The sequence below is a fragment of the Prunus dulcis genome, chromosome 3 (assembly GCF_902201215.1).
Source record: "Prunus dulcis chromosome 3, ALMONDv2, whole genome shotgun sequence".
Lineage (NCBI taxonomy): Eukaryota > Viridiplantae > Streptophyta > Magnoliopsida > Rosales > Rosaceae > Prunus > Prunus dulcis.
Genome location: NC_047652.1, coordinates 3,463,729 through 3,473,139, shown reverse-complemented (window position 1 = coordinate 3,473,139; position 9,411 = coordinate 3,463,729). Strand labels below are relative to the sequence as shown.

The following is a 9,411-nucleotide window of genomic DNA, read 5'->3' as shown; positions in this document are numbered from 1 at the left end:
CAGGGGCATTTGACAGCTCGATCCTCGACGGCGATCCATCGGTCTCTGACTCTCTGACTTGCGGAGACAGAGAGGTCCTCTCATCATCTCTTTCCTCTCTTTCTCTCTCTCTTTTTGTGTCTTTGAGTGTTTTTTGTTTCTGTTTGTACAACAATGTAGTAAAAATTTGTGTTCACTCTCTCTCTCTCTTCTCCCTCCAGTCTCTGTCTGTCTCATTGGTTTTGATCCCTTCTTCACTTTTATTACCTTCACAGAAGGTTCCTGCTTATCATTAATGTGAAATTTATCTCTTCTCTCGCTCACTCTCGAGAAACCCTAAAGAGTTTTTGGCGTTCTTCACTCGTTTTCAATTCCCATTTTTACTCTGTTTTTCCTATTTTCTTTTACTTTTCTGGCGCGTCTTTCATTGCGTGCTCTCTGATGCGAAAGAAGAACAAAACCCAACGAAGCAAGTGTTAGATTTGGTAATGGTTTTTGCTTCTGGGTTTAAGCTTAACGAACCCTTTGGGGTTTAAGTACAAATTTCATATATGTTAGTAGAACAGATATGTTGTCGTTTATAGAAGAAGCTCTGCTTTTGAAGATTTACTAGCTTTTTTGATGGTTTTCACGTGGTGGGGGTCAAGTGGGGTTGGTTGTAAAATGCCGTATTTCCTTCCAGTTTATTATTGTTGTTAATGGGGCTTTCTCAAATCTTTTTATTCTTTCAGTTGTTCTGATTTTTAGGTGGTGGGTTGTGGAAGATTTTAAGCATATAGTATTTGGGTTTAATATATTGATGGTTAGCTGCTATTAATTTAATATATTATACTTTGGTTTTGTTCATATTTGTTTGGTTGCTGAGAAAACTGAGGAAAACAATAGAAGTTTTTTGGATCAGGACGTTAGTTTATGTTTTGTTTTCCTTCATTTTCACTCCAATCCAATCTATTTGGTTTCCTTTTTTTTTTTATTTATCTCTTTCTTCTTTTTAACTCTGACGCTTATCAGATTTGGTCTCCAACATTTTGCAGGTCCAGGCTTGTGTGTTGCAAAGACGATTTGATTTTGAGGCTTTTTAGAGATTGGAGGGGTCTGATATGAGAGCCTCACAACCTGTACTACCTCTTTGGTCTTGTTGGTGATTTGATTGTTCTTCGTGGGTACATCATCCTGTGGAATCTGAAGCTCTCTGAGGCATTGATTTGGCCACTTTTACTTTTTGCACTATTTGTTTCACCATTTTGACCAGTTGATTTGAAGAATCGAAAGCAGTGATGCTATACCTCTGTCGTTTTGCATATTCTGCTTGATTCTCCTTCTTGCTAGGCGCCAGAACTCGTAAAATATTGCACAGTTAAAAAAGAAAATTTTAAAAATAAAATCAGAGAACCAATATCTTGCTTTTAGAGCCAAAAGGGTATTTAGAACTAGAAAACCATCACTTCCAACCTGGGAGTTTTCATCCAAGATTTCACTGCCTGAGAGTGACCAAAAGCTAGAGAAAGTGAGGACCCCAAGTGGAGTTCTGAATTTGATTCTTGGGAAGTTAGGTGAATTGGTAATAAGGGTCTTGTCAATTGATGCTCTGCTGGAGCTAGGCTGCTAGAGAGAATGGTTTGCATGTCGGGTAGTACATGTTTCGGAATCTAGAACAGTGGGGGTAAAGTTAAACAAGTTATGGAAATATTCTTTCGGTTATGTTTCTTTGCATATGGTCTTGATGGCATTTGAGTATTGAAAGTCTTAAGCAAGGTGGTTTGCAACAATTGTGTGATGCAGAATTTGGTAATGAGTCGAGAACAGAAGCGGGTGAGGCAAGAGAAAGGCTCCGATGACGCCGAGAAGGTTGTCGTGGCCGTTAAGGCGTCCAAGGAAATTCCCAAGACTGCTCTGGTGTGGGCCTTGACTCATGTTGTTCAACCTGGAGATTGCATAACACTGCTTGTGGTTGTCCCCTCTCAAAGTTCAGGTATCTTTACTTTGCCTCTAGTAGATTTTTGCCCATTTTCAATGATAACAGAATGTTGGTGTGTTTTACTTTATGATCGGTTAAGTTTTAATGTGTTCTGGGTTGTTGAGGTTGGATGTATGTTTCTAATTAAGTTTCATTTGACTTCGTGGTGGTCATGTGAGTCTTGGTCATCATCGACTCTGTCACTGCAGCTTACACTGTAATTTGAATTTATTTGAGTCAATGACGGCCGTTTATGGATGTTTGGTTGTTTAATTCAAATTCAACACTCTGTTGTTTAATGTGACAAAACACTTGCACTCAAGTTTTAGTAGACAAATTGTGAAGCTGAACCTTAAGTCTTTAAGCTCTCCATCCAGCATCTCTTTCCATTTTCACAATTTGTTTACTTGTTGAAAATTTTGATACTGACAACTAAGTCATATTCTCCTATTTTCAGGTAGAAAATTTTGGGGTTTCCCAAGATTTGCAGGGGACTGTGCCAGTGGTAACCGGAAGTCTCATTCAGGAACAACCTCAGAGCTCAAGTGTGATATTTCAGATACCTGCTCTCAGATGATCCTTCAGCTGCATGAAGTTTATGATCCAAATAAGGTAAGTGCATCGATACCTGTTCTTATTCATAATACTCATTTCCATGTCTGTTGATGCCTTGTTTGACGCTATGTTGCAGATAAATGTCAAGATAAAGATTATTTCTGGCTCACCTTCTGGTTCTGTGGCTGTAGAGGCCAAGAAAGCTCAAGCCAGTTGGGTTGTTTTAGACAAGTAATGCTTCCTTTCCACAAACAGGCTTGTTGTTTATAACTCCATATGAATAGGAAGATACGAAGTTGAAGTAGCATGTAGTCTTCCCATGTTATCGTCTTTGATTTCTTAATTAGAGATATGATCTTGCTTTAAAATTACATGCCGTTGTCTACATCTTGATGGGTTTGTGATTTTTACAGGCATCTTAAACATGAGGAAAAACACTGCATGGAAGAGCTGCAGTGCAACATCGTGGTTATGAAGCGTTCCCAGCCAAAAGTTCTTCGCTTGAATTTGAATGGATCTTCTAAGAAGGAACCTGAATTGGCTCGTTCCTTGCCTTCTCAGCTTGATGAAGGGACTGATAAACATCCCAAGAAGAAGAATGACTCTTTGAATTCCATTCGAGGGCCTGTTGTGACTCCAACTAGTAGTCCAGAGCTAGGGACTCCATTTACAGCCACTGAGGCTGGAACTTCATCGGTGTCAAGTTCAGATCCAGGAACTTCACCATTTTTCGTTTCAGAAATAAATGGAGACATGAAGAAAGAGGAATCATTAGTTAGTAAAGAAAACAAGGTTCTTGATGACAGTAGTTCAGACACTGACAGTGAAAACTTATCAACATCTTCAGCAAGTATGAGGTTCCAACCATGGATAGCAGAATTTCTTAATTCTCATCGTCCATCCTCGCAACACATGGAAGAAAGTTCACACAGAACTAATGATAATTCTAAAGCATCCACTACCAAAGCTTTGCTAGAGAAATTTTCGAAACTCGATAGGGATGCTGGAATTGGAATGCCAAATTATAGAGCTGACATGGAGTTCAGTGGAAATCTGAGAGAAGCAATTTCTCTGTCTAGAAATGCTCCTCCAGGTCCTCCTCCATTGTGTTCAATATGTCAACACAAGGCACCTGTGTTTGGAAAACCTCCAAGGTGGTTCAGCTATGCGGAGCTGGAGCTTGCTACTGGAGGATTTTCCCAAGCCAATTTTTTGGCTGAAGGTGGGTTTGGCTCTGTTCATAGAGGGGTGCTACCAGATGGCCAGGCTGTTGCTGTCAAGCAACACAAATTGGCTAGTTCTCAGGGGGATCAAGAGTTTTGTTCCGAAGTAGAAGTCCTGAGCTGTGCTCAGCACCGAAATGTTGTCATGTTGATTGGCTTCTGTATTGAGGACAAACGAAGATTGCTGGTCTATGAATATATTTGCAATGGGTCATTAGATTCTCATCTATACAGTAATATTTCTTTTTCTGACAACAGTAAGCTTATTCTGTATTGATTCATACTTGCTGTTAACTTTTGGCTGGAAACTATGTTGAGGACTCACAATGGTTCTGGGTCTGTTTCAGGGCGACATCGTGAGCCTTTAGAATGGTCTGCACGGCAAAAGATCGCCGTGGGAGCAGCTCGAGGACTGCGATATCTTCATGAAGAATGCAGGGTGGGTTGCATTGTGCACCGTGACATGCGGCCAAACAACATCCTCATCACCCATGATTTTGAGCCACTGGTATTACAACCTTTTAGTCTTGCATTCAGATGCGTAAATTGTGTATTTCCCTAGTTAATGTTGAAGATAAACATGTCCTTAAATTTATCCACTTTTTGTGCAAGGTTGGGGATTTTGGCCTTGCAAGGTGGCAGCCTGATGGGGACACAGGCGTGGACACAAGAGTTATTGGAACATTTGGGTAAATGTTAAATAACTGCCTTTACTTATACCATTTAACCTTCCATCCAGTTATGTTATATGCTGCTGTCCAATTATCTGATAAGTTGCCCTCTGGTGCAGATATTTGGCTCCTGAATATGCTCAAAGTGGCCAAATCACAGAAAAGGCTGATGTTTATTCCTTTGGGGTGGTGTTGGTGGAACTTGTTACTGGGCGAAAAGCTGTGGACCTTAACCGGCCTAAGGGGCAACAATGCCTCACAGAATGGGTATGATTAATCAAGTTCTGACTATATGTATGTTTACCAATTATTGGCCTTCTAGTTTCAGTGTTTCAGTGTGAGATTTTTCATATCTACATAAAATTGCCCTGGAACATAAAAAACTTTGGTATTACAATAAGACTGATTAATCAGATTATTGAGGGTTTCTCCTTTAGTTCTTCTAGGCTGTTGCCCTATTTTATTGCTTATAACTTATAACTTTCTAATTAATACAGGCACGCCCATTATTGGAAGAATACGCTATTGATGAACTGATTGACCCAAGACTTGACAACTTCTATTCGGAACAAGAGGTTTATTGCATGCTGCATGCTGCCTCTCTATGCATTCGGCGGGATCCTCAATCTAGGCCTCGCATGTCACAGGTAAAGAGCAACTTCTGAAATGAAGACAACCCAACTTGTCATAATAGACACTATACTTGATATGTTAAACATAACACTAGAGCCCAATTTGAGTATAATTAGACTGTTACTCTTTTTCAGACACTTGAGAGTTAAGAAAGCTCATAAACAATTCCTAAAATACATAAAATTGTGTAGTCAAGGTAAACTTAAATTCTGGTAAAACGAAGTAATAAAAAGTGAAATGGTGTTATATTGTGAAGGGACTTTTACTTCCCAATATTCAGAAGGTTTCATGTTTGGGTACTCGTTTTAGTAATATCTGGTGCTACTTCTACCTTTATCGGCAACTTATCTCGTCTGTTCGCCATGTGTTTGTTTCATGTTCTAGGTTTTGCGTATGCTAGAAGGTGACATGGTAATGGACACAAATTACGCATCAACACCCGGGTATGATGTGGGATGCCGGAATGGTCATGATGTGGGATGCCGGAGTGGTCGGATTTGGTCAGAGCATCAACAGCAGCACCAGCCGCAGGAGAAGGAACACTATAGTGGTCCACTACTGGATGAACCGATGGAAGGGTATAGGAAGCTCTCTCTTGAGAACGTACGGCCAGGTTTTTGGGAAAGGGACAAGGCAAGGAGGACTTCATCTGAACACCATTTGTAAAGCGCTAGCCTTTTAGATTTACACATATTTGGAAGACTAAATACGTGCACTCCTTTTTGTAATGTAATCCATATTCCTCTTATATTTTGTTTAATGCCACCTGCATTTTACTTCTGTATAGTAAAAGAAGAGAATAGCAAGGCCTTGTAATTTTTTCGGTAATCTAAGGAAATTACCATTTTGACCGGGTTCAGAACGATAACTTTTTTGGTTGAATCGACAAGTCAATGGTTTTCCAGCTGAAGCAGTTTTGAATTTCGAACTTTGTACGCATTAATATGAAGCTCTGATGGAATGGAAGTCTACGATTGGTATACAATCAAAACATGATTGCAATTCTACAGCATGAGCAAGTTTAAGTCACCACACTGCATAATATTTATAACTCTTATGAGAGAACAACGGAGTCTTACCCAAGCATCAACAACTATTCTGCAAAAATTTCAATACAAGGAATGTTTTGTAGCTTTACAATGTTGGAGTTTGAAACTCATAATTGATATAAGACTAACAGCCAAGATGGATTCAGAAAACTGCGTTAGATGCAGGACGGTTGAGATCAACATGTGCATGAAACTGCTTGAATATTGTCACCTCAGTTCCTTTTCTCCTACGACTTCCTCATCTTAGACCTTGCATATCTGAGAAGGGAGGAAACACTTACTAAAGATGTAAGTTTTGAACAAAGGATAATAAAATAAGAGAAGAGAGGAAATACTCTATATGCATGCCACCCCTGTCTGAAGATGGTAACGAGTTGCCACGAAGTTCGTCCATGGCTTTATTGGCTTGTTCAATTTCCTGCCAGCGTGGAATAAAGTTAAAGAGCACGGACATTGCAAGACTTGGTTTGTCTTGGTAGAAACTCATACCCCCAACTAATACAAGTCACTGGAATGACGCTTTGATCGCATATTTTGTTTTCATTTAATTGAAGTGATAAAGTACTGTAAAGGAAAAATACTAGCCAAAGTCATTGATACTTTCTGCCAATTCTGACATGAAAAATAAACTGCTTATATGTCTAAAAGCCTGCTGGATTAACTTATAAAATATCTATAATTGCCAGCACTAAGTGCCCAGGTCCCAAGTTAAAATCTCTTCTCCCAAACTACATAACTGAAAAAGAAAATGCCAGTATTGAGCATGGGGTACCTCAAAATCAGCAAATGCAACTGGCATTCCACCTTTAGCACGCAATTTGATCACATTAAATCCAGGGTACCTGGAACCAATTGAGGTCATCAACTTTTCCAATAATCTATTCAAAGGATGATTATGCACTAGAAATATAAACATAGTCAGACGAGGGCCAGGAAATAAGAATTGTATTCGACCAAATCTACAAGGAAATGTGAGAGTATCCAGGTGAAGAATAACTACTCACTTAGATAGAACTTGCTTCAGTTCATCTTCAGTGCAATTTGGACCTAGATTTGCAATGAACAGAGTGGAACATGGTCCTCCGTCAACATGCTTTTCCGATTGTTCCTGCACAGAAAATTGGAAACTGGATTGGAGATAATTAAATTTAGAATCCTACATATGGAATTTCTGCCAATATATATTCACATGGCACTCATAGAAATGTCTGCAGAGTGAAGTCAATCATTTTCAAGTATAGATGTCATAAAAATCAAAACTAAGTTTGTCAAAGCATAAAAAATTTGCTTTGCAAATCCAAAAACTCTGTAGTACATTGTATAGCAGACTTTTGGCAAAGACTAGAAAACATACATTAAGAAGAAAACAACCCTGAAAAAAAAATACAGAAAATATTTGTTCTCATAAAACATATCTTTAGTATCTTTCTGCATACTTTTTTATCTTGCACTATAAAAGTTAGACAACGGAAGGTTTTAGGCAGTATGTTTCCACTTAAAGATTCAAAAAAGGCAGGAAAGAAAGAATCATTTTTTGTGAGTAGTAATAGTCTAAATAACATAGAACTCTGCCAGGCCTAAATATCACAATAGTCCTCAACAAAAAATAATATAAGTCTTTGCATTTAAAGAATCATCACAAATTTCACTTACATTTACAGTAGCTACAGCATTGTCAGAATCCACTGCTGTCTCAGCGCTGCACACAACCAAACAGGAAAACAGCCTTAGCACCTAAGAGTAGGTTAGAAACAACTCTATTATATTTGCACTTCTGTGCAAGATGCGATTCTGTGATCTAATAAAATTAATGCATTTTTTGAGCTCTTTCAACCTCTTTGTAGTCTCTAATTCAGTCTTGTCGCCAGAATCATTATTTTCAGTTTCAGATGGTTCATCAGTTTCGCTGTCTCCTGAACGTGCAAAAAAGAGTCATTATGCACAAGTCAGACACGAAGATGGGGCAAAAGAGAAATTCAACAAGAAAAAAGCACAATACCATCATCGCTAGATGTTTCTTGGGTATCAGCCTCTTTTTTAGTTCTTTTATCTATAACAACATAGGCTCCACTACCTGTGCAAGTAACATGTATATTAACCATCTGAAAATGTAACCAAATTCTCTATATTGATTCTGAGGAAACAATATAAATTTTTAATTTGAATCAGCAATAAATGTAAATATCAACCTGGTTTACGCTTCCTTCTTGAGTTTGATCTGGCCAGTTCAATATGCAGCAGGGACCCAGTTTGAGGATCAAATTTCACACCCTGTTAATGTGACCGTCAATGGAAGAACAAACTTAGAAGGAACACCAATTATAAGCCAAGTTTCATGCATTGTCATCATTGAAAGGTTAAAGTCCTCCTTTCGGATTACCAATTTTGGCATTCACCAACAATATCCGAATAGGAACAAATCAAAACGAGCTCTTAAATAAGTTTATCAGAACATCACTAATTGAATTGGAAAACACTAACAAACCCTACATGACATATGCATTACACAAATACTTGTTAGAAGAGATTACAGAGAAAATTCATGTTACCAAATTTCTTTTTAGGAGCTTATTTACTCAAAGAATTAAGCAAATGCATATATAAATGTATCAACAAATTGAACTTGTTATTTTTGCTCACATTTAACGAATGCAGAGCTGCCATTGCTGATTGGTGATTGAAAAACGTAGCAAAAGCAACGACCTGAAACGAATTTATAAGAAGGTTTACATTTTTTTCCCTCGCGAACCAAACAAAAATTTAAACAAAAAGAAAAAGGGGAAAGGGAAAAGCTTTTTTTACCTGGTTGCCGCGGCCGGTGTACTTGAGCTGGCAAGAGTCGAAGCCAGGGCGGCGGCGGAAGAGGTTGTGAATCTCACGCGCCTTGACGTCGTCGGGGAGGCCCGAGACGAAGAGCGTGTTGATCACACTCCGGTCACTGAAATCCTGTTGCTGTGGCGGCAGCGGTGGTTGCTGCTGCAGGTAGTAGGGATCGTGCGGCGGATGAGCCATTTGGTTGCGGCCAGAGAAAACAGGCGGTGGAGATTGAAGAGTGAGAGAGTAAGTGGGGCCCAGTAGCGGTGGTCGTGGAGGAGGAGGAGGAGGTCGTTCTCTGATGTCTGAACTCTGAACTGAGGTTTGTGCGCGGGGTGCAGGTAAAATTACAATTTGGGAGTTCGGGGGACTAGACATGAAGAAAAAACTCAACGCCAAACAAATTTGCGTTTTGGTTTTTTTTTGCCTTCTCCTTCTTTTTTTCGATTCTAATTTACAATTTTACTTTTGTTTTTGCCAATAATTTACAATTTTACTTTGGTTAATCAAAATTAACGTTAACCAAAAAA

At 39.0% G+C, this 9,411-nt stretch overlaps 2 protein-coding genes across 12 annotated transcripts; one reads left to right on the top strand and one right to left on the bottom strand.

Moving 5' to 3' along the window:
• Positions 1-5,939, top strand: LOC117620772 (inactive protein kinase SELMODRAFT_444075). 9 transcript variants are annotated; one of them, XM_034350976.1, is made up of 11 exons: positions 1-74; positions 1,014-1,176; positions 1,762-1,951; positions 2,394-2,548; positions 2,628-2,722; positions 2,905-3,971; positions 4,062-4,222; positions 4,327-4,403; positions 4,505-4,652; positions 4,883-5,032; positions 5,403-5,939. In XM_034350976.1, exons 3-11 carry the CDS (start codon positions 1,771-1,773, stop codon positions 5,682-5,684), a joined length of 2,316 nt encoding a protein of 771 aa, XP_034206867.1. In that variant the 5' UTR covers positions 1-74; positions 1,014-1,176; positions 1,762-1,770; the 3' UTR covers positions 5,685-5,939. The 9 variants fall into 9 exon arrangements, with proteins under 9 accessions (XP_034206867.1, XP_034206869.1, XP_034206870.1 ...); XM_034350978.1 differs by lacking the exon at positions 1-74 and adding an exon at positions 102-464 and having other exon boundaries at positions 1,014-1,138; XM_034350979.1 differs by lacking the exon at positions 1-74 and adding an exon at positions 102-464 and having other exon boundaries at positions 1,014-1,142.
• A 96-nt stretch (positions 5,940-6,035) lies between these two features.
• LOC117620774 (U2 small nuclear ribonucleoprotein B'') lies at positions 6,036-9,304 on the bottom strand. 3 transcript variants are annotated; one of them, XM_034350982.1, is made up of 10 exons: positions 8,870-9,300; positions 8,708-8,770; positions 8,257-8,338; positions 8,067-8,141; positions 7,902-7,980; positions 7,721-7,766; positions 7,072-7,175; positions 6,840-6,909; positions 6,403-6,485; positions 6,036-6,325 (listed from the first exon to the last, which is right to left on the bottom strand). In XM_034350982.1, exons 1-10 carry the CDS (start codon positions 9,257-9,259, stop codon positions 6,295-6,297), a joined length of 1,023 nt encoding a protein of 340 aa, XP_034206873.1. In that variant the 5' UTR covers positions 9,260-9,300; the 3' UTR covers positions 6,036-6,294. The 3 variants fall into 3 exon arrangements, with proteins under 3 accessions (XP_034206873.1, XP_034206875.1, XP_034206874.1); XM_034350984.1 differs by lacking the exon at positions 6,840-6,909 and having other exon boundaries at positions 8,870-9,304; XM_034350983.1 differs by lacking the exon at positions 8,067-8,141 and having other exon boundaries at positions 8,870-9,302.
• Positions 9,305-9,411: the final 107 nt, after the last annotated feature.